The sequence below is a fragment of the Lontra canadensis genome, unplaced genomic scaffold (genome assembly GCF_010015895.1).
Source record: "Lontra canadensis isolate GAN:19392208 unplaced genomic scaffold, GSC_riverotter_1.0 scaffold104, whole genome shotgun sequence".
Taxonomy (NCBI): domain Eukaryota; kingdom Metazoa; phylum Chordata; class Mammalia; order Carnivora; family Mustelidae; genus Lontra; species Lontra canadensis.
The window spans coordinates 3,840,604-3,865,516 of NW_022631098.1; the positions used below are offsets into that span (position 1 = coordinate 3,840,604).

Genomic DNA, 24,913 nt, shown 5'->3' on the forward strand with positions numbered 1-24,913 from the left:
AACAGTACTGAAAACCAGTATAACTACTTTTAGGAGTAAACTAAATGACATGCATCAATATCAAAGTGAATCTTAATTTTTTAAAATGATCATTAAATAAAAGCGAACAACTGAAACCAAGTAATAAAAATAATAAATTACATGGATGGAAGCAACTGACTTCATATAAGCACGGAGGAATCTGGGCATACAAACAACATGAATCAACAAAGTGATGTGCCATCTTAAGAGAAATCTAGTATTTTATCAGATTAATGCAAATGATCTAAGAGGTAAGAGAAATTAGTATTGAAACTTTCACATTGTAAGACAGTCCAAAACAGTCACCATCATTCTAATCTTGCTGCCACATCTAGAGTATAGCGTATAAAAATGAAACAGCTAAATTAAGGTCTTTAAATTAGAATCTGGGAAAGTCCAGAGCCAAACATAAACCTGAATTTAAAAGACGTGCCATTGGGTAATTATCTCAGTCATGACTTTTTACCTTAAAATTCTGTCGTTAAATGATGGCTACTCCAACTCCTAAAGCAATATATGTAATCTGAAATCAGGTAACTCTTGTATCACAGAGTTTAAGGGAAGTCAAAATACTGAGGCAACAAAGCAAGGAGTCAGGATCTTTCTGGAAGGAAAATGGCAGCTCTTAAAATCTTGAAAGATGGATGTATTAAGAGGTAGGTCCACTAGGAAAAAATGGGAGTTAAGATTTTTCTTAGAAAAAGAAAAGTCAAGGATGAGAATGTGATAAGCTTTAATATGTGGAATATGGGAAATACTTTAATATGTGAAATACTATATGAGCCAAGGTCTCCTCACCACCAATGTTGAATGTGAGGATTGCCTTGACATTTTATGAAGTTATTGGAACATCTGCAGAATCCACTGAACTTTTGAAATGTACTAGAATGTTGCCCTTTTACATAAGAAACCACAATAGTGTATTTGATAGATTATCTTCTAATTACAAAAATGAAGTGCAGAAAAAGAAAATGCTTGAGTTCTGCTCATCTAAAAAACTTGGGAAGGGGTCCAAAAAAAAAAAAAAAAGAAAAAAAAGGTATCTACCAGTATAGCTAGCTCCCTATTAAAATGATTTCCCTTATCCTTAAGGATATCTAAATTTTGGTTTATTAATCAGTTCAGCAAATTAATGATAAAGGCTAGAATTCCTTAACTTAAAACTTAACAGTTTACAGCTTTAGATTTAAAAAAAACCTATTGTTTTTCTCATGCATACATAGAATGGGATGGTTTTGAATCTAAAAAATTTTTACTTTCATTTCTACAAATGTCACTAATCAACAAAGTAACAAAAATTGAGACAGAAACTAGGGACATTTTTTATTTTTAATCCTAACACTAATACTGAAATTCTTCTCTAATGATCACTAGGAATGAGAGTTCTAATACAGTCTAAGACAACTTTGTAAGTGGTAATTGTAGTTCTTAAAGAAAAACTGTAGATATAAAGCAATCCTATAAAATTCCCCTTTCTTTTCTGCAAAGATTGGAATAAAGAAATCACTACCTGACTTTGAGAAAAAAATAATCAAGTGACAGTTAAGACAATTAAAAGTTCAGTTTACTATAAACTGAGCAGACTCCCAGCTTTTCCTTTTAGAACAGATTTATGACTTAAGAAGAATAATCTTTATGTTAAAAATCAGGAAGAAGCTTTTAAAAAAGACAATAACTTTCTAGATTTATGGTAACTGTGCTGTAATGTCACTTAAAAATAAAAATATGTATTTAAATAAATGCACTTGGTATATAGTTCTTTAAAGAACATTCGTATTTTAATAGCAAGATTAATCAGTGACAATGAAACTATATCTTCTTTAGGAAAAAGAAACTATAAACAATATATAATTAAAGCAATGACTGGAAATCCTAAATGATTTCTGTTACCAAGAGATTTAACAATTTAATTTTTCACAAAATTAACAATCACTATTACTTCCATACCAAAAGAGGTGTAATTTGGCGGAAGATAAATCTATGAGGATTTTGCAATTTTTCCCTATCCCTTTCTCACTTTTAAGATGTGATGATTCATGGGTCTTATAGAGAATCTAATTTTGAGAAATATAAAAAAAATCCATGTTAAATAACAACAGTGGACCTTGAAGCCATGAGCTTTTGTCACTTTATTGTTAACCAATGAATGTTATCCAAAATTATAGATGTAATTGTAACTTAATTGTACAACACAAAATTATGCTAATGGTAGAAGTCTGTTGGAATTTACCAAATACTCATTAATATATTTTACATTGCTATATGAACATGTGCTCTCAACTGCTAATAAGAGTTATAACTGGTTTAATCACTATGAAAACCATATTGCAAATAGTTGTTCCTGTTTAGAAAAATTCACACAGCTTTAAAAATGGATTAAATCCATTTTAATCCTAATCTACAAATAGATTATAAACAGCAAATATAACTGGTAGTTTTCCAACACTGATATCAAACTGATGTAGCAATGGTAGTGCACACAATTCAAAATGTAGAAAATTAATAAAAATCCAATGGAAGTCCAAGTTTCCACTTATTATGGCAATGGCCCTGATGCTTTGGAACAGTGAACACTTATGCTTTAAAGCATGAAGAGCAGAGTTCACCGTCTATTCCTCTAATGTGCTGCAAGGAGAAATATTTTCTTCTGCAGTGTTTTGAAGCATGTGCACAACTACCATACAACAGTCACTTCAAGGTTATTAACCAGTTATCTTTTGTCCTACAAAGTCCAAAAAAAATATATTAAGTGAAGCCTTTCCTTTTCATATGTCTGCCCAGATTAATCCTTTTATAGTCAGCAAAATCAAAAAAGCACAAGAGATATTTTCAGACACAACTTGTATCTACTGTGCATGAAAAATGCTTAACAAAATGGCAATTTTAATAGTTATATGTAAATTTGAGTGCATAATACCAAATGAAAAGTAGCTGAACCACACAGAGAAAACAAGGCTTTCCTTATCTCCAAGTCTAGATGTTTTACAATAAAGAAAATACCAGAACATGTGAATATTAGAACATCTTTCAAATGGAAAGATTTCTTAAGACATAACTGAACTCAATATAAACTAAAATTTCTAAAGTAGGATTAACAAACCAAATTTACGTATTTTTAGCTAGAGAATGAAAAAAATAAGCACAATGATTTAGAAACCAAATCTGCTGAAATGATTATGTAACAATTATATCAAGAAATGAAGGTACAGACATTCATATGCTACAAGGGCAAATTCTCGCTCGCTCTCTCTCTCTCTCTCTCTCACACACACACACACACACACACACACACACACACACTCATTCACTCTCTCTTCTTCCTTGGACATACAACATCCCTCCAAGAGAGCTGGTCCTGCAATTAAGCTCAACAAAAAGGCAGTTAAAAATTTAGCACTCTAAGATATTCTGAAGGAAAATCTCAGAAATACTCCTTGCATGATTGAAAGTACTGGTATGTATTTTAGAACACAGAGCTTACACACTCCACTGGGTTGGAACAAAGAATCACCACAGGTGTAGGAGTGAGGTAGTATTACTGTCCCCTCCTTGGAACTGATGTTTTCATGTGCTGCCCTTCCAGAAAGGTCCAGGGTTTTTGTTTTTTTTTAATGATTACAATAAATTACCAACAAATGATTTTTTTAAACACCTGTTTGTCTAAATCCGTATATGATAGAACAGACGTCTTAATCGACAATTATTATTTGCAGGTAGTGTTTAATCAATAAATTCTCCCAGGGAACTACTACCTGCTGTCTACACCTTTGTGAACAGTAAGCAAAGAAAACCAAAAGATGAAAGGAGATGAAACACCAATCAATTCGGCTGTCGAAGATGACTGTAATTAAGCAGGCAAATATCAAATATCCAATAATATAACTGGGACTTAAAACATTAACCACCAGCTGCATCCTACACTATTAAACATTCTAATCCTTTTCATGATTCACAGCTGTCTTCTACATAATTATCAAAGACTGTCTACCCTGTCGCTTATCCTCATTTTAACCATGCCGATGACCTGTATAATGGCAGAATTATGGCTATCGGCACAGCAAGGAGAAGGGCACGCTGAGGATATGAGTGAGACAGAATGTGGAAATACACACAGGCAAAATATGGAAGGGGCAAAAGAAAACAGAGTGCTCCAGCTAAACACTCATTAAGTCACCATCATCCTTTGAACTGTACAAAGTGCTGAAATCACGCATACACATTTGTCAGACATGATCCTTAGTGTTAATCTCCAACAGAAAAAAAAAAAAAACAATGGAAACTGAAAATGTGACAGGAGGCGATGGAACGCTGTCCTTCACTCCCTGGGCCAAAAGGAAAAGAAAATCAAGCATGACATTACACTGCCTTAATGCTGAAGAGCTCCCCTCAAGTATGTCTTTAGCCACCACAGTCAACTGGTGTAAGTGCTTTGGCAAGGTGGGATGCGTTCCATCACATCTGCAAAGGCCTGCTTTTCTCTGTTGGTGGTTCAGCTTATGAAGAACACGTATGCAAAATAACAGCTCTCACATGGCTTCAAACTCATCAATCCGCTGCTTGGTGTTGCCTTGTCGAATCTGCCGCAGAGTCTTGTACTTATCGCGGCCGGCTTTAACATTCTCAGCGTGAAGAACATCATTTTGTGTTTTCTTGGTTTCATCCCTAGCTTGGGCCAATTCTGAACTTAGTGCCTATAAGTAAGAAAGAAAAAAATGACTATTTTTTTTTTTTGGTAGGTTTTAGAAAGATTATGAAAAAGTTTTAAAGACAAAAATACACAAATCACGTATCTTACATTTTCCCATAGTCAAATTCCCACTGTCACATCTTTAAAGCAAAACTCTGTTTTGCTTGTAGTCACAGCAGAGGTAGAGGTGAGGGAAGAGTACCCTCCTTGCATGTCATTTCTCCGCTCATCAACCATGATGATTTTGTGTACTATTCTACATTTCCTTAACTTTCTCATACAATACTTGAAATAACTTAAAAAAACAAGTTCAATGGAGATATTACAGAATGCTATTTTAAGATCTGAAATCTATGCCATGAGAGAAACTTTCTCCAAAGTCTTTATTTATTAAAAATCTCCCATCACGGACGCCTGGGTGGCTCAGTTGGTTAAGCAGCTGCCTTCGGCTCAGGTCATGATCCCAGCGTCCTGGGATCGAGTCCCACATCGGGCTCCTTGCTCTGCAGGGAGCCTGCTTCTCCCTCTGCCTCTGCCTGCCATTCTGTCTGCCTGTGCTCGCTCTCTCTCCCTCTCTCTCTGACAAATAAATAAAATCTAAAAAAAAAAAAAAAAAAAAAAAAAAAAAAATCTCCCATCACTTTTTATTAATATTTAAAGATTTCACCAATTAAAAAATTAGAGAACTTATATGGAAAAAAGGTCTAATAAAGTTAAAATTTCCTATTTTGGTTTAATTATGTGCTTTTAATAAACTGATCTTTTGCCATTACAAAATGTGAACAAATAATTCAGATTATGTAATGTCATACAGGTAGTCTATTATATATGTTTTTAATGTAGACTTCACTGGTTAAAAACTAAATTTATTTGTCTTTTAAAATTAGCATTAAGGGGTGCCTGGGTGGCTCAGTGGTTGGTTCCCTGCCTTCAGCTCAGGTCATGATCTCAGAGTCCTGGGATCGAGCCCCACATTGGGCTCTCTGCTCAGCAGGGAGCCTGTTTCCCCTCTCTCTCTGCCTGCTTGTGATCTCTCTCTGTCAAATAAATAAAATCTTAAAAAAAAAAAAAAAAAGACAGCATTAAAATACTTCCTACCTTTTAACATTGAGTCAAGCTGTAATTAAAAGAATAACTTACCGGTTAAGGGTTAATCACCCAAGGCTAACAAACATTTGCTACAGTGGAAGAAATGAAACAAGGTAACTGTAGGCCAACCACTCACAAACCAACCACAAGGCCAGCTAGTGGTAAAGGCTTAAAAAAAAAAAAATCAAATGTTCTTCTGTAAAGAACTTCCCAAACTCAACACCCAAAAAACAAATAATCTGTCAATAAATGGGCAGAAGACATGAAGAGACACTTCTCCAAAGAAGACATACAAATGGCCAACAGGCACATAAAAAAATGTTCAACATCACTGGCCATCAGGGAAATACAAATCAAAACCACGATGAGATACCACCTTATATCAGTCAGAAAGGCTAAAATTAACAACACAGGAAATGACAAATGTTGGCAAGGGAATGGAGAAAGGGGAACCCTCTTACACTGTTGGTGGGAATGCAAGCTGGAACAGCTACTCTGGAAAACAGTATGGAGGTTCCCCAAGATGTTAAAAATAGAGCTACCCGGGGCACCTGGGTGGCTGAGTGGGTTAAAGCCTCTGCCTTTGGCTCAGGTCATGATCTCAGGATCCTGGGATTGAGCCCCACATGGGGCTCTCTGCTCAGCAGGGAGCCTGCTTCCCCTCCTCTCTCTGCCTGCCTCTCTGTCTACTTGTGATCTCTGTCTGTCAAATAAATAAATAAAATCTTAAAAAAAAAAAATAGAGCTACCCTATGATGCAGCAATTGCACTCCTGGGTATTTACTCCAAAGATACAAAAGTAATGAAAAAAAAGGGGCACATGCACCCCAATGTTCATAGCAGCAATGTCCACAACTGTCAAATCACAGAAAGAGCCGAGATGCCCCTCAAAAGATGAATGGATAAAGATGACATGGTCCATATATACAATGGAATATTACTCAGCCATTAGAAAGGATGAATACCCACCACTGGCATCAACATGGATGGAATTGGAGGGGATTATGCTGAGTGAAATAAGTCAAGCAGAGAGAGTCAATTATCATAGGGTTTCACTCATATGTGGAACATAAGGAATAGTGTGGAGGGCCACAGGAGAAGAGAGGGAAAACTGAATGGGAAGAAATCAGAGAGGGAGAAAAACCATGAGAGATTCTGGACTCCGGGAAACAAACTGAAGGTTACAGAAGGGAGTGGGGAGAGGGATGGGGTAACTGGGTAATGGGTATTAAGGAGGGGATGTGTGGTGATGAGCACTGGGTGTTATAAGCAATTAATGAATTGCTGAACACTGTATCAAAAAATAATGAGATATTATATGTTGGCTAATTGAACATGATAAAAAATATATATATAAAACTTTAAAAAAATAAAATGGTCCTATTTAATAAGTTTATCTCAATAAACAGGGTAAATGCTACCCGTATTATAAATGTGCAGACAACTGCAAATTTTAAATACCTGGAGTTGCTTCTTAACACGCTCATTTTTTTGAGTTTCTGTTACACGTTCCTCTTCACTCCGATGGTTCATCACTCCATCATTTGATAATTCAGCACTAGCTTCGGCATTATTCTCATCATGCTCATCATGCTCATTTTCTGTTGGAGGAACGACTGGGGGTGGTGGTGGTGGAGGGGGGGCAGACATCACAGTTTTTAGTTCTTCTTTGGTCTTTTCCAAATCTTCCTGGGCTGCAAAAGCCTGAACATTAAAAATAAGTTTATCAGCAACTTCCTTTTGAAAACTGGTTATTAAAAAAATCAAGTTATCCTTCCTTCCTAAAAGAAATATATTTCAGGGTATTGAAAATAAGCCTTACTGATGAAAGCTCTGTTTTTATAGAGGAATGCCAGCAAGGAGGAGTGAGAGAATTAAAGTATATCACTTTGCAAAACCTAATAAAATTGTTAATTCTGGCAAGAATGATCAAATGTTGCAAAAACTGTTACACAAATGGCTGATGAGAAATGGTATTAGTAAAACGCCAAAGAATGCCATGTCTAAGGGATCACATTTTAGCCACAAGGGGAAGCATGTCACTGTAAATGGAGAAATCAGACCACCATTACTCTAATCCAGTGATCAATTAAAATCACTCACGGTAGGTTAACCAGATACTAAGTGTTCTTCTGAGATGATGCAATAGGAAGTATCCAACATCACCAACTGTTTGGGTGGTATACTGTGTTGTTCTGTCTAAAAAAGTCCGGCTTGGGGCGCCTGGGTGGCTCAGTGGGTTAAGCCGCTGCCTTCGGCTCAGGTCATGATCTCAGGGTCCTGGGATCAAGTCCCACATCGGGCTCCCTGGAGCCTGCTTCCCTCTCTCTCTCTGCCTGCTTCTCTGTCTACTTGTGATCTCCCTCTGTCAAATAAATAAATAAAATCTTTTAAATAAATAAATAAATAAATTAAAAAGTCCGGCTTTACACTGCTGTCACTGTATAATTATTAATAATAACACCTTTTACTCTAAAATACATTCTAATTTGGATGATAAATTATATGGTGGTCTCACCTAAGAGGCACCATAGCCAAAAACTTTTTAACTTGAATCCTTCATGTTTTAAGGTCATTTTCCAATTTACAGGAAATACTGATAAAACGACAAGCTGAATAACACCATGAGGAAACAACTAGACAAAAAAAGAAGGGACAATCTGCAGGTCCTTCCAATAACTCAGTATCACAAAAAGGCCTGTCCTCCAAGCAAACACACACAATGCAAAGTCCTAATTTGGACACTGGCCTGGCAAATCAGCTATAGAAGATTTTGGATCAATTTTGAATGCAGTCTGCCCAAGAATAAACCCACACAAACATATTTAATTTACAACGAAGCAGCCAAGAATATGCAACAAGGGCAAGGACAGTCCCTTCAGTAACTGTGTTGGGAAAACTGGACAGCCACATGCAAAAGAATGACACTAGACCACTATCTTACACCATACAAAATTATCAACCCAAAATAATCACAGATTTGAACATAAGACCTAAAACCATAAGACTCTTAAAAGAAAACACAGAGCAAGCTCCTTGACATTGGTCTTGGCAATGATTTGTTGGATCTGACACCAAAAGTAAATTAAAAAGCAAAAATATGCAAGTGGGACTACATCAAACTATAAAGTTTCTGCACAGCAAAGGAAACCATGAAAAAGAAAATGAAAAGTCAACCTGCTGAATGGGAGAAAATATTTACAAATCATATACCCAAATTATAAGGAACTCATACAACAGTTAAAAAACAATCTGATTAAAAAATGGCAAGGGGATCTGAATGGGTATTTTTCCATAGAAGACATACAGATGGCCAACAGGCACATGAAACAGGTGCTCAACATCACTAATCAACACAGAAATGCAAATAAAAACCATAATGAGCTACCACCTCACACCACTCAAAATGGCTATTATCCAAAAGATAAGAAATAGCAAGTGTTGTCGAACATATGCAGAAAAGGGAGCCTGTGCACAGCATTACTGAGTACGTAAATTCGTGCAGCCATTATGCCACACGCTACAGAGGTTCTTCAAAAAATTAAAAATGGAAATACCATTATGATCTAACAGTTCCCCTTCTAAGTATTTATCCCCCACCATGAAAACCCTAACTCAAAAAGATATATACCGTCATGTTCACTGCAGCCTTACTTATAACAGCCAAGATATGAAGCAACCTAAGGATCCACTGACGGATGAATAGGTAAAGAAAAGTGCTATATACACACACATGAATACTATTTAGCCATAAAAAAGAAAATCTTGCTATCTGTGTCTGAACTGATGGAACTTGAGGCCACTATGCAAAGTGAAATAAATCAAAGACAAATACCATATGATCTCAATTATATGTAAATGTAAAAAAATCAAACAGAGCTCATGGATACAGAGAACAAAGTCCTGGTTACCAGAAGTGAGAGGTGGCAGGGAGGGTGGGGAGTGAGCAAATGGGAGAAGTGTTTAAAAAATACCAACTCCCAGGGTGCCTGGGTGGCTCAGTTGGTTAAGCATCTGATTTTGGCTCAAGTCATGATCTCTGGGTCCTGGGATCAAGCCCCACATCAGGCTCTGTGCTCAATGGGGAGTCTGCTAGAGATTTTCTCCCTCTCCCTCTGCCCCATCCCTCAAATCATGCTTGCTCTCTCAAATAAATAAAATCTTATTAAAAAAAAAAAAAAGTACAAACTCCCAGCTATAAGATAAATAAGTCATGGGGCTGTAATATACAAATAGCATGGAGACTACAGTTAATAATACTGTATTGTATATTCAAAAGTTGCAAGTTGCTAATAGAGTAAATCTTAAAAGTTTTCATGACAAGAAAAAAATTTTCTTGTGATGGGTGTTAACTCATTTCACAATATATAGAAGTATCAAACAACAAAGTCATATACCTGAAATTAACAGGTTATACATCAATTATATCTGAATTTTAAAATTTAATGAATATAGTCTAATACAGACGAGATGAAAAGTTGACTAAAATGGGAGCTTATGTACAGTATGACCTCATTCTGAACACATAAATGTGTATGTATATACACATGCAAACAGGAAAAGATCCTAGAAGGATCTGTACTAAGGTGTTAAAATAGTGATCCTGGCTTGTGGGAATGTGATTTTTCTCGTGTCACTTCCTCATTTCTATAATTCACAGGATTTGCCTCCCTGGTATTACTTCTAAAAAAGCTTATGTGTCTCAGAAATTCTAATAAAGAAAGTGGTCCGATGGCTTAACCAAGTTCTATTGCTTTGAGAGTTATATATACACACATATACATAATTCTCAATATCAAAATTTCCCTATGAAATTTAAATTGCTACAAAGAAAATTTAAGAGGGAAAGAAAACTATTCATTCATTGCAAAAAAGTCATAGAACTATACACCTTCGGGTGTTAAAAATTATTTTAGTTGCATTGAAGAGTTAACATTTAAAGTTTGAATTAAATTCTGATTTTTCACTTGTGTACTATTTCAGACAGTAGTGGCTTCATCTACTAAGGAACTTACATTAGAAATCTCAGTATGGGACGCCGAGGGGACGCCGAGGTGCCTCCGCTGGTTAAGCATCGGCCTTCGGTTCAAGTCAAGATCCCAAGGTCCTGGGGTCGAGTCCCATGTTGGGCTCCCTGCACAGCAGGGAGTCTGCTTGTCCCCCCCCCACCTTTTGCCCTCCCTCCAGACTTGTGCTCGCTCTTCCGCTCACATTCTAACAAATAAATAAAATCTTTTTTAAAAACTCAGTATGTACCATCTTCATTGCATCCCTCTAATTCGACTTCTTCATATCCATTATTTGGTTGCCATGCCCTGCTGAGTCTACCACAAGATGTTTCTCAATGATCCCTGTTCCTCTTCATTCTTAGGTAAACCTACCCATTATACCAATCCATCCTCTACTTTAAGTTATTTTTATATAGCCATACTTGATCATACTACAATCCTGTTTCAAAATCTTAAAAGTCCAATGTCTACAGACACTCCCTATCATCTTGCAATTTATTTAAAGCCCTTCACAGCTTAATTTCCTCTGTAACTTCCCAGCCACATCTCTCAAGATTCCTGAGCCTATACCCTAAAGCTTTGCTTACTTACTGGTTGTCCTTCAAGTCTGCCATGTACTTCCAAACTTCTTATACTCATTCAGTTCCCTGTCTGGAATGACGACCTTTGTAGTCTCTAACCACTCTCAATGTTTTCTACCCGCTAACTGACTTTATTATTTAAGATCCCGCTTAAAACTTACAAGAGTCTCCCCAACACCTGCTTCATTCCCACAGAAATTAATCACCTCTTCTGTTCTTAGCTTGCATCAACAGATTAGTAATTATGACAACACACACACACAATTCGTACACACACGAATCTTTTCCCTCTAAATTGTGACGGTATCTTATACACCTCTACAAACTCAGCAGACTGCTGGGTACAAAAATAGATATTTAATAAATGATACTGAGTGGAAAACAAATGATCACCTTGTGTTGCCACTCAGTAGCTTCCTCTTCCTTTTTCTTCTTGGCCTCTTCCAGAAGTGCAATCTTGGCAGTGAATTCAGCAAGTTCTGCTGCCTAAAATAAAGAACATAATTACCAATAATAAAAATTTTTTTCCAAAAATATTCTGTCTTTAAAGCTTTAAAGTCTACATGCTTAGACTTTCTATGATTCTCTTAGTCTTTCATTTTTAAAAAAGTTAGTATTTAAGATCATAAGCATCTTATTTATAGCAGGTCTAATCCACTAGTAAGAAGACAGTGAAAGCAGTTTTATTATTCTATAGATAAGCAGTTCTTCCTGTTTCAGTAGCAGGAACTTTAAAAATAGCACCTAAATTGCACATTTGAACTCTGATCAATAAAGTACTTGCTAAACCCTACAAAAGAGAAAAACTGCATTTTATATGAGGCATTATAACTTAAAGAGTAAGTGGCCAAATAAGCTCATTAGGTTCCCCAACAATCCTATTTGGTGCCTTTATTCCTTTTTTCAAAGGGAACGATCTGGAGCTCAGAAAGACCCAAGGACACATATCAAGTTAATGTTTGAACCAATATTTAATTCCAGGATCTTTTAAATGTCACGCCTACTCAACACCTGCAGTCCGCTACACAAACACACACCCAATAAATTATGGCCTATAGTGATCTTCTAAGAAGGTATCAGAACATACTGTCAATTTATCTAAAGTAAAACCCACTAATGGCTTATGCAAAGTTGAAGTGAATCAGAAATCTTTTGTTAGCAACAGACTCCACTGACATCTCATTGTTTTATCTTTAGGTTTCTTGGGTTTTTTTTCCCATGCAGAAATAAAATTTTTAGGTTTATTTCCACACTTTGTGATTAGGTTACTTGTATCTTTGGTTTACTTTCCAGAAGATCTAATATACTGCGTTTTACAAGCTTTGCTTCACGCTTTTGTCTAAATTTTTCTTTCTCTCTGAGATCGAACCAAGACAGGTTCCTGACCAGCTGCTCCTGGTTCTTCATCTGGTCAGCAGCTTGTTTTGCAATAGCGGACTTGGCTTCTTCAGCAGCTCGACGCTCCTTTTCAAGTCTTTCTGCTTCTTCCTTTGCTCGTTTTCGTTCCTGGTCCAGTTCCAGAGCTTTTCGAGTCTGTTCTTCTAGTTCTGTCAAATATATGTAAACCCCCCCAACAATGGTTAATTCCAATTATTCTCATTATCAAAAGAAGCCAAAATGGTTAACAAAGAATCTAACCTTAAAATTAGCACACCTGCAAATGAACATATACTTTGTTTTTAACTTGGCAAAAGCCTAATAAATATTTTTAAGTACTACACAATTAAAAAACTTGAAGAAATGAAAACACTTTGTAATTTAACTCACATCATAAGGCTGGAAGTCATCTTTAGTTTTAAAAAATATGATCTCCAAAGTTTTGACCTACAGAACTTGTCATCTGTTTCAAAACTATAAAACAATACACTTTAAAACTTACATAACATTTTACTTAACATTTTATTTAAGTATCAGATAAGTAAACCCAAGACATTAAGACTGAAAACAATACTAATTCAGAAGAGGAATTCTGATGTGAATCACATGAATTACTATAACTTTTGAGTTACTGGTATATATCCATTCTTCAGGCATGAAGACAAAATAAATATCTGGAGATAAATGACATCAATTTTGATCTTGCAGTGTACAGATCATAAAGTTAATTCTGTTCTCTTTTTCACTGAGTTGAATAAGAAAGGAAAATATTATTAGCACAAAGCCAAAAATGTTTAAATAAGCTTAAAAGTACTAATTTTAAACATTATTCTGAGAACTCTTATTTAAAAACAAGGACATGTTGTGACAAAAGATAACAGAACGTCACCTATTAAGAGGGTGCAATGTCCTACAAAAAAATGATTCTCCCTTTCTGTATACTCCAGAGAGGAGAAAAAACTAAAAATCTGTATGTATGTCATAAGGTTTGAAAGCTAGCTGTAACATACACGCTTCTTACCACTCTCAATTTTGTTGCTCTTGGTCAGAATTAATTTAGTTAATTGCAGTTAAAATTTGCAAGGCTTAGAGAGGGGTAGGAAGAAAAATGGTTAAATTTTAAATTCCTAATAAATTAATGTAAAAATTTTATGTGGCTATTAGGCTATAAGGGTGAAATGTATGTAACCCTGAATGTTGCCACAGCTAAATTCTAGGATTATTCATTTTAGAATTTGCCTTCTAAAACTGGGACATCAAGCTAACTTATTAAACTTTTCTTAGGATCATTCTCTCCAACTTGTTGATTTGATTAATATATAAATAAAGCACACAATACTCATGGTTGTATCATTCATCTAAACAAGCAAACAGAAAACAGAAGAAAATAAAAACACTGCTTCTTCTCTCATAATAAAAATTCCTTCTGTACAACGAAGGAAGAAAGAAAAATAAGTTTGGCTTTTGAAGTTAAATCTTCAATTAAATATTCCCAATATTCACTATTTTCTATCAACTTCTTTGCAATAAATATCATTTTGAAGAATGTAGACAAGGCAATGTCTCTTCTGTGATTAAGAATTATACAAAAGTGTCAATTATTTTAAATGTTGAAAATAAATCGGAAAACTTCAAATCTATTCTAGTCTCTTCTAGAAAGGAAGGCTTTGAAATGACTTACTTATTTCCTCCCCAGTTAAAGGAGTTAGAACAGAGTCTGGAAAACTATGGCCCACTAAGCCAATGCCTTGTTTTTGTAAGTAAAGTTTCACGGGCACGCATACCCTCACTCAGTTCAATACTGTCATGTGTTTATATACAGTAAGACTGCTACCACTCTGCTACAGCAGAGCTGACAGTTGCACCAGGAACCGTGTGGCCTGTAGAGCCTGAAGTATTACTATCTGGCCCTGTGCAGAAAGGTTTACAAATCCACCTACTAGAATATTTTTATGAAACAAACACGCCTCTAAGACCTTGGATCCCCTTGGAACACCTGCAGGGAAGGATTAGCTAAGATAATATCAATATTTTGCCTCTCTGGTTCATAAAAATCTAGGACCTACAATTTCTGAGGTCTGACACATGCTAAGAGGGTACCAAGGAATATGGCTTCTTTTAGAAGATCTGCTCTTTCAGGATGAAGATTAAAGGTTATAAGAATAAGCTGCTTCTCTCATTAACAGTATTGCATTGATACAGATGGTTACGGTGTTTAGAACCAGGAAGTTAAGCTCAAGCTAATAAAATTTGGGGAAGTCTCTCTTTCTCAGTCGGGCTTGAACATAAATTTGATTTCTGACAGGTCTAGGGTTTTGCAAGCCAAATGATCTTTTATGAGCAAAGCTTAGAAACTATGTACCTACAAAAGAACTAGTAAAAAATAAATTAATGAATTAAATATCCCAAAAGTTATAGAGTTTTCTTCCTTTTCTCAGTCTAAGGTAATAGTTTATGACAGATCACATTTTTTTCCATAGGAAAAGAATACTGTTGTTAAAAAAAGCAAAGAAGGGGACGACTGGGTGGCTCAGTTGGTTAAGCAGCTGCCTTCGGCTCAGGTCACGATCCCAGCGTCCTGGGATCGAGTCCCACATCGGGCTCCTTGCTCGGCAGGGAGCCTGCTTCTCCCTCTGCCTCTGCCTGCCACTCTGTCTGCCTGTGCTCGCTCGCTCGCTCTCTTTCTCTCTCTCTCTCTGACAAAAAAAAAAATCTTAAAAAAAAAAAGGCAAAGAAGTTCCACTGTCATTTTTAGAATTCACAGAATTAAGAATGTGTTTACCAATTACTCACTAAAAATGCAATTATAAATTATCTATCCTAAATCTAAGCAACGGAGTGTTATACCATCATACAAAAAAAAGTAAGGAAGATCTCTTTGTGAGTATAGGACATTCAAGTGTGCATTAACCGAAAACAGCAAGGTACAGAAGGATACGTGCAGGATACTACATTTTATGTAAGAAAGAAGAGGAAACAAGAATATAGTTCGTGAGGATATTATGTATTTGCTTACTTTGTACACAAAAAACAGACAAACAAAACAGAACGGCATTTAATATTCTCAGTGGAGTGGAACAGAAGTGAACCAGCACGCAGCAGCCCCAGGCCTACAATACTGAGCCAGGCTAAGAAGACACAGATTGTGATCTGGGGACTATCAAGGCATCCAAGGCTTGGGAGACCAAGATCCTTAAAAGGAGTAAATAGAAAGGTAGGCTCCAAAATCTGCCTATTTCCCCCCAAGATGTTTGCCAACTCCTAAAATGTACACATATGAGGTAGAAAACTAGGGAAACAAACAAAAACCAGCTAAAACTGGCTACGGAATAGAGGAATATCGACACTGTCGTGCAGCCAGGAGTCAGAGGCCGGCACTGAGGGCCCTAGTAAACGAGCAGTCCGTCAGAAGACACCCCCAAGGGTCTACAGACTAGCAGGGAGGGAAAAAACACAAAGAGACCAACCTTAACAAAGCCTGAAACCCTGGTCAACTCCACCAGTGACCTGCACATATTCTGCCTGGCAAAAAAAGAATATTAAATCCTCTCTAAAGTTAAATAACATCATCCTAGGGCTCCCTAATGTTTCAAACTCAACATTGGGAAAGCAACCAAAATTACAAGGCATACTGGGAAGACGGGACCAAATAACCCCTTCCAACACCCCTAAAATCCCCCAAAGAAAGACTACTGTGTGGGCCCAAAGATTATCCAGGTACTGCAGTTAGCAAACAAGAATATTAACATAACTATGAAAGATACTGCTTATCTAGGAAAACTGAAGAAAAAGCAAAGAACGAGGAGAGATGCAAAGTCCAGAGAAACACTGACAACACTGCAGAAGCAGATCTTTAGGCATCCTACAAACCCTCTGCAGAGATGTCAAGGGCCAGAGTCCCCTTTATAATCCTGGAAGTTCAAGTTATCAATATTTTCCTTATGGTTATGCTATTTTCTAGAAACTTCATTCTCCCTTCAACATTTAGGTTCACACGCATAGCACCCATAAAGCAGCATAACATTCAGGAGGTCTTTGACAGGGACACAGATACACTACTAATTTTATTTTAGCAAAATCTTGAGTGAGTACAATCATGTATTGAAGCACCAGCCCCCCAAAAGATAAAATACTTATCACCGTAGCCAACCAGTAGAACCGCAAATTTGAAGAGCATGTGAAGTTCCTCTTGCTGCTTACAACAAATACTAAGGAAAGAAACTCTGAAAAGGCAAGGCTTCCAGGGGGCTGGGGGAGTGGGGAGCCCAACAGAAAAGCTAAAAATCAATGCCAGCTCGTAGATCAGTCAGAGTGGTGGGGCTTGTCACCACATTCAGCCGCTGTTAGCAAATCCTCAACCCACAGAAGTGTGCAGCGAAGACATCCCAGTAGCTGCTAACCTCCTCCCTAGGACCACCTCCAGAACTTCCTTTCCAGAGGCTCTCTATTCAGAAGAGGATTATGAATAGAAGATGGGAGGAAAGGAAAAGTACAGCTAATGTGGCAAAGAGAAAGAGGAATTACCAACCCAGGAATGATGAGGAGGTGCATCACCTGACAATACCACAGAAGAGTTTGTGCTGTGAGATATGCAGAACATCCAGACTGCTGACTCCCACCGAGAGGTCAGTCTTGTCATATAATAAACTCTTCTGAAGCTCTAGTCTGTCCTGTTATAAACTAAATCGCTCCCTATAATAACTTTTTCAGGTTAATTATTTTCCTTTTCTCAACTTCAGAATAATCTATAAAAGTATGCAATGTGTAACCATGAACAACTAAAGTCATAAAAGATAATGTAAAATCCAAATAATATGGAAGCCTAAGAACTTGCCCTTGTCTTTGAAACATGCTTCCCACTGTACAACATGTACTTTCTTGTATGCCTATTACGCACTTATAAGATATGTCAGTTTCAAGTTTTTCTAGATACAATTGGTGACTGAACGGTGTCCACTGACAATAAAATCAACTAACAGCTGAGTGGAACACAATAGTCTGGAAGTAGACCTACATACATATTGTATTCTGGATTTGTGACAAAGGTGATGGATGTACCTAAATGGGGAAAGAATAGTCCTTGTAATAAAGGGTCTGGGTCAAATGAAAATACATATGGGAAGAAATAACACTGACTCCTACAAAAATCAGTTACATATGAATTATGGACCTAAATGTGAAAGGTAAAGCAGTATCCAGAAGGTAGTAGAAAATAATATATTCACAACCATAAGAGAAAGAGTGATAAATGGAACTTAAAGAACTTCTCCTCATTAAAAAAAACTTACATTGAGAGAGAAAAAAAGGTAAACCATAGAGAGATTTTCTTTTAACAAAATATGAAAAGAACTCCAGGTCAATAAGAAAAAAAAAGAAAATCCAATTTTTAAAAAATAGGTGAAACTCATGAAAAGGTACTTTATGGATGCTATAAGCATTTGCAAAAGTGCTTAAAATCAAATCATCAGTCATCAAGAAAATGCACTGTACTAACTGTCCTCACCAGAATGGCTAAACAAACAAACAACGCAAGAGGAAACCCTGACAGTAAAACAAATCATCAAGTAATGAAGATATAGGGCAAATCAACTTTCATTCACTACCGGTAGGAATGAGCACTGATACAATCACTTTGGAGAAACAGTGGCAGTATCTACGGTAAACTATAGCAGTGACCCAGCAATTCCACTCCGGGGTACAGATACGTCCCCTAAATTAATACCCAGGGGCTACACTTAAGAACGCTCACAGCAGCCTTACTTTATAATAGCTGGAACCAGAACTATCCCAAATGTCTATCCCAAATGTCTATCATCAATTTGCTGTCTACACGCAACAGAATATTACACTACCATGTAAAACAACAAACTACAGCTCCAGGCATAAGTTTTGAACAAAAAGAAGCCAAGCAGAAGAGTACATGAATTCATTTACATGCAGTCAAAAACAAGCAAGACTGTTCTTGGGCAGGATACCAAATGCACAAGCAAAAAATAAATAAACTGAACTCCAGGACCACGTAGGTGGTGTAGTCAGTTATGCCTCTGACTCTTGGTTTTGGCTCAGGTCATGATCTCAGGGTCATGAGATCAGGCCCCACGTCGGGCTCCATGCTGAGTACAGAGTCTGCTTAAGATTCTTCCTCTCCTCCTCCCCCCTGTGCACTCCCTATCTCTCTCCAAATGAATAAATAGATCTTAAAAAGAAAAACAAAAAACAAAAAACAAAAAACTGGACTTCATCCAAATTTAAACCACTGGGCTTCAAAGAACATCATCCTCAAAGTGAAGGTAACCCACAGAATTGGAGAAAATATCTGCAGATCATATGTCTGGGTACGTCAGAAGACATCTGTACCGAGATACAGAAAAAACTCTGACACCTCTCAACAAAAAGACAACACAGTTGAAAAATGGGAAGAAAATGCAAAAATACACCTTTCCAAAGAAGATTATATACAAATGGCCAATAAACATATGGAAAGATGCTCAACATCATTAGCCACTTGGAAAATGCAAATCAAAACCACAGTAGTACTTCACACCCACTAGGATGACCGTACTCCGAAAGACTAACATTAGTAAGTGCTGGGGAGGTTAGGGGTCATACAAATGATACACTGATAGTGGGAATGTAAAATGGTACAGTCATTTTAGACACCAGTTAGGCAATTTGTCAAAAAGTTGAACATAAACTTACCATATGACCCAGTAATCTACTCCCAGGTTTATACTCAAAAGAAATGAAAACAATAATCAGTACACAGATGTTCATAGCAACATAGTCACAATAGTCAGATGGTGGGAACAACCCAAACGTTCACCAACTAATGAATAAAATGTAGCGTGTGTGTGTATGTATGTATATATGTGTGCATATGTGTATATCATATATATATAACATCTATATCTATACATATATCTATATATCCACAGAATGAAACATTATTCAGCCATAAAAAGGAATGAATGCCTGATACAAGCTCCAACACGATGACCTTCAAAAACATGCTCCATGAAAGACAGTTACTAAAGACCATATTCTACACAATTCCATTCATAAGAAATGACCACAACATGTAGTCTACAGAGCTAGAAGTAGATTAGTAGTTGCCTAGGACTGGGGGAGGGAGGACTCAGAAAAATTCGAAGTGACTGCTAATGGGTATGGGATTTCTTTCTGGGGTGATGTAATTGTTCTAAATTTGTGGCATCAAGTGGCACAACTCTGAATATATTAGAAACCGTTAACATATACACTTGAGATCATTAACTGTGTAGTATTGTGATTCATACCTCAACAGAGCTATTAAGAATAAGACTAAACTCTATGATGAGGGTGCCCAGGTGGCTCAGTCGGTTAAACACCTGCTTTCGGTTCAGGTCATGATCCCAGGGTCCTAGTCCTGAGATCAGGTCCCAGATCCCTGGATGCTCAGCAGGAAGTCTGCTTTTCCCTCTGCCCCTCCCCCTGCTCATGCACATGTGCTCTCTCTCCTGCAAAAATAAATCTTTAAAAAAGTAATAAACTCTATGATGATATACATCAGAATGATTTAAGTCACATTTGGGGTGAAAAAATGGGAAGGGATACAATGGAGATTCCCATAGTGCAGGTAATGTTCTGCACCTTGTTCTAGGTAGTCATAGGAATAAATTCACTTGGGAAAAATTCATTAAGCCTGATACCTAAGAGGCATGCACATTATTATATACATGCTATACTTCAAATTTTTTAAAAAAACTTTCCAAAAAATCTCAGAAAATTAAATTAGACATTATCTACTTCCATTCTAGAAATTAGGAATCTAAGGAAATTGAGAGGTTAAAATGACTTGCTAAAGGTATTCTAAGTTAATGACAGAATTAAAGCTTGACTGTTTAATTCCTATTTGTAAACAATGTATACATAAAATTGACAAGCCCTCCTATTCCCCACAAGAGCTTTCATCACACTATCATGCTTACTTCCCCCCCAAGCACTTAAAACATAAAATTATCTTGATTATCTGTTAATTTTATTACTCTCTCTTTCCTCAATAAAATGTAAGCCACATGAGAGCAGGGACCTTATCTGTTCAGCATCGTATCCCCAATGCCTACAATGCCTCGTACACACTAGGTGCTTAATAAGTACACAGGATGCATGAGATCACTACTGGGATTTCACTTTGATATTTGCTAGGACAGTAAGTGAATCCCAGTCTGGCTCTCAAATAAACCTCCAGAGATGGTTTAAAAATGATAAAAGTAAGTGAACTATGGAAATGTAAATGGTAGAATAGTTCTATTTAATGATTCATAACTCATTTCAAATAATAATGACTTCAAAAAAATTCTTAATGAAGTATAGAAAAGTTTCTTCTCAAACAAGAACTTAAAGGTTCTACTAAATATTATGACGTAGATATGACCAGAGTTACTACATTTGAGTGAGAATTCAGCATAAATTACAAGACAATCGTGCAGATTTTAGGACAGCCTGGCAACGCTTTATTATTAGGAAAAAAAAAAAACTCAAGAAACAAATCAGATGTCCTTTGCCATAAGATGACTGATTTGAAATTGTCTTGATAGGGATACTCTACATTCTTTCTTATGTTCTATCTTCCTTATATTCTTTAATGCTTCTTGACTTGAGTAGTTTTCTGTGTGTAAATCATTAATATTTTTATTGTGCACCCTAAATAAATAAGATTGAAAGGTTTAATAGGTAGCTGTTCTCTCAGAAAGATATATGTAAGTTAAAAAACCCTATCACCCAATTTTTTCTTTAAAATATACCAGTATCATAAATTTCCTTAAACTTTTTAAAGAAACACACATTCCATTTTTTTACAGCATTCTGCCTCTAAAAGTATTGCTTATTGTATTCACATGGCATCTACCACACATTACCTCACTTTACATTTTTCTGAATATATCTTATTTCTGCCAACCACACAGACTTCCCTCCCATGCATCCGATTTATTTGTATTCCTAAAATGCAGCACAAAGTAGGCACTTCATAAAGGTCTACTTTAATTGATGAAAAAGGCATCTGGAGTAGTAGAAACGGGATGAAGCTGGAATTCAGAAAACAAGTTCTGCCTTGGTGTTACAGTCTGCAAGCAAGTCTGTTTAATACCTCTGACCTCCGAACTAAGTACTTTTCTAGGTCTTTTCTAGCTCTGGGAAGTGAGGCTTCTAAGGTCAGAATAAAGCCTAGTTTGTTTTCCTATTTCTTCTCTTAGAAATATTATTTCCAATCCCCTTGAAATTAGAATGATCTACCAGTTTGTGGGTTTATAGCAATCTCTAGGACTTCCTCCTCTAGTTACCCATTTGCAAATTATTCTCCCCACCGCTCAAGAGCATCTCCCCATTACGGTAGCCTGATGTAAAGAATGAAAATAACCTTAAATAAGGTTATTATTTAATAAACTTTAAGGTTATTATTCTACTTAGAATAATAAAACTAACGGCTGCTTCTACTAGTTATCAGGAAAGCAGGTATTAATTCTAGTTTTACAAATAGTATATATTTCATATTATATCCCCCCCTCGAACCTCTACTGCTTAAGAAGGAAAAAAAATCTTATTTTGCTCAATACCTTTTTTCTTCTGTTCTTCCTACTATTTGTTGTTTGAAAGCGGCATATCCTAGAGTTATTTACTATAAACCACTCTGGAAACTCAATGTACCCTTTCTATACACTGTAGTATTTTGGTTACACTCTTCATAGGAAGTAGGTTCTGACCAAGCTGTTACCAAAAACCAACCCACTTCTATGTGTTGTGTATTTTTTTACTATACCGAAACGAAATTTAGAGACTGAGTTCCGGAAGAGTTTATTATAGTCAGAATAGCTTAAAATGCCCTTAAGTATTCAGATGCTTTGAAATACTTGCATACCCATAAAGCATCAAATAGAACGGCTTTTGTTTAAATGCTGGCGAGTACTAAACCTGCGTGTTTGTTAATGGAACCCTGAACCGTAAGAGGAATAAAGTAATATCTACAGTCATTTCACATGACAACACCTGTGTGTTTAAGTAAATGAAAGAGAAACTAACACACGAATGCTGCGTGTCCCTTAAACATGTTTACGATGTGATTCCACTAAGGATTAATATGACAATTAAGTGCAATTGCTGTACAGGACAAATGAGATTACCCAGCAGTGAGGAAGTGCCGGACAACGGGGAGCAAGGGTGAACACAACGGCAAAAGGAAGCTGCTACCTTTCTGGGCTTTCACCGTCTGCTCTTCGATTTGCCGCAGCCGCTCCATCAACTCCTCCTTTTCCCGCTCTATCCTTTCCTTCTCCTTTTCTGCTATCTCCCTCTTCTTCTTTTCATTCTCTAGCTGTGCCCTGAAGAGGAATTAGAATTGCTCTGTTACAAGTGAATACACAGAAATACGGACATGAAACCCAAGTACTGTGAATCCACTAAAAAGAAACGTATAACTATTTTAAGAATCTTCATTATATTCAGCTGGGCTTAAAAAAAAACCCATCCAGTTAAAAATACAGGACTGCCCTGTTACATGCACGTACACTGGAATACAGTGCATTTCTTTTTGTGGGGTCACGGAAGATGTAGTCTAGGATTGTTTCAAAAGTTAAAAGGGGCACCTGGTTGGTTCAGCATCTGCCTTCAGGTCAGGTCATGATCTCAGGGTCCTGAGATAGAGCCCCTCGTTGGGCTCCCTGCTCAGAGGGTAGTCTGCTTCTCCCACTCCCTAGGCCCCTCCCCCAACTCGTGCTCTCTCCCTCTTTCTCTCTCAAAATAAACTCTTAAAAAAAAGATAATAAAAACTTAAGACATTTTAGAAATATTTTCAGGTGACAAATTTACAGAACAACTAGCAAAGTAAAACTGTCAAATACACCTCTTGTGTGCAAAGCATGTTTTTGACGCAGACTTGAACGTGGGAAAAAATTAGAGGAGATTTATCACTTGTATACTCGATGAATTCTGACAATAAATCACAGGCCAGCACAAAAGCAGTTAACTGCACATTTCCCACTGAGAGAAGTAAGAAAGGCTTGGAAGGGAGCACACAAGGTAATTTTACTTTAGGCAGTTTAAGTAAAGTAACCTGGGAGGGTAAGAATTTTCAATTGCTAACATGAATTGACACATTATTAATTCCTAAGGTAGTACCAATTTAATCTTATATACAAATGGCAAATCAGTTTTATCTCCTTTGACAACTCCATTAGAATGAGAGTAGATGTCGAACGCTGCTTAAGACAGATCGACCTGAGAGCTCACGGGAAAGACCACCTCCCTCCCTCAGCGGCAGCCGCCAGGGGCCTAAAGAGACTGTTTCTTTTAAATATAGCCAGACTCTCCTCACATAACTACCGAGAGCCTACCACTGGTCAGACTCTATAAAGACTCTATATTTATAAAGAAATATAAAGACGAGTAAGAATTAGATGAAGCACTATCAGGTAATATTATCTATTTCATGAATTTAATCAATATTCAATATTCCCTTTGTTTTAATGGGAATAACTTTCTTTAGCTTAAAAAAATCAGTTATGATTTCATCTCTGATACTCGTCTGAGTACATCTTAATATTCCCCAAAAAAGACATCATTGCCATATGAATTTCAGGCACAAAGACCATGTAGTTTGAGCATAAATAGCATATTAATATACTATGAATTCCCTGGACTAACATGCAGAAAATGTTTTAGGATACCTTACTTTTTAAAGAATATCAGATGAACCCAAATATATTTTTCTTAAGTGAAAATTAAAAGCTAATTTATATTCAGCTTCTAATCAGACTATGCATTAATGATATTAAGAATTATTACACGAGGTACTATTTATTAAACACCAGGTACTTTGCTAACTTTTTAGTGACTTTTCACTTGAGTTCTACAGTGTCCACGATACTGTTTTAAAGCAAAATATTCAGCGGAGCACCCAGGTGGCTCAGGTAGTCGAGTGTCCAACTCTTGATTTCAGCTCAGGTCATAGTGGTGAGATCAAGTCCCACATCAGGCTACACGATCAGCACCAAGTCTTCTTTTCCCACTCCCTCCCCTGCTTGCACATGTGCACACTCTCTCTCTCAACAGATAAAATATTTTTTAAAAAATAAACAAAAATAAGGCAGATTTTTTTATTCAAGCAATTCTTACTC

The 24,913-nt window shown here is 36.6% G+C and overlaps 1 protein-coding gene across 2 annotated transcripts in view; it reads right to left on the reverse strand.

Annotated features, from left to right (window-relative positions):
• The window catches only part of RDX (radixin), a 72,514-nt gene that overhangs the window by 24,404 nt on the left and 23,197 nt on the right, over window positions 1–24,913 (reverse strand). Inside the window, exons 9-13 of one of the 2 annotated variants that reach the window (XM_032838364.1) lie at window positions 22,989–23,119; window positions 12,774–12,934; window positions 11,781–11,873; window positions 7,259–7,501; window positions 4,552–4,712 (exon numbers count right to left, since the gene is read on the reverse strand). In XM_032838364.1, the coding sequence (XP_032694255.1) occupies window positions 4,552–4,712; window positions 7,259–7,501; window positions 11,781–11,873; window positions 12,774–12,934; window positions 22,989–23,119 (789 nt within the window). Of the gene's footprint in view, window positions 1–3,844; window positions 4,713–7,258; window positions 7,502–11,780; window positions 11,874–12,773; window positions 12,935–22,988; window positions 23,120–24,913 lie in introns of those variants that run through there. The other variant, XM_032838365.1, reaches the window with a different exon arrangement.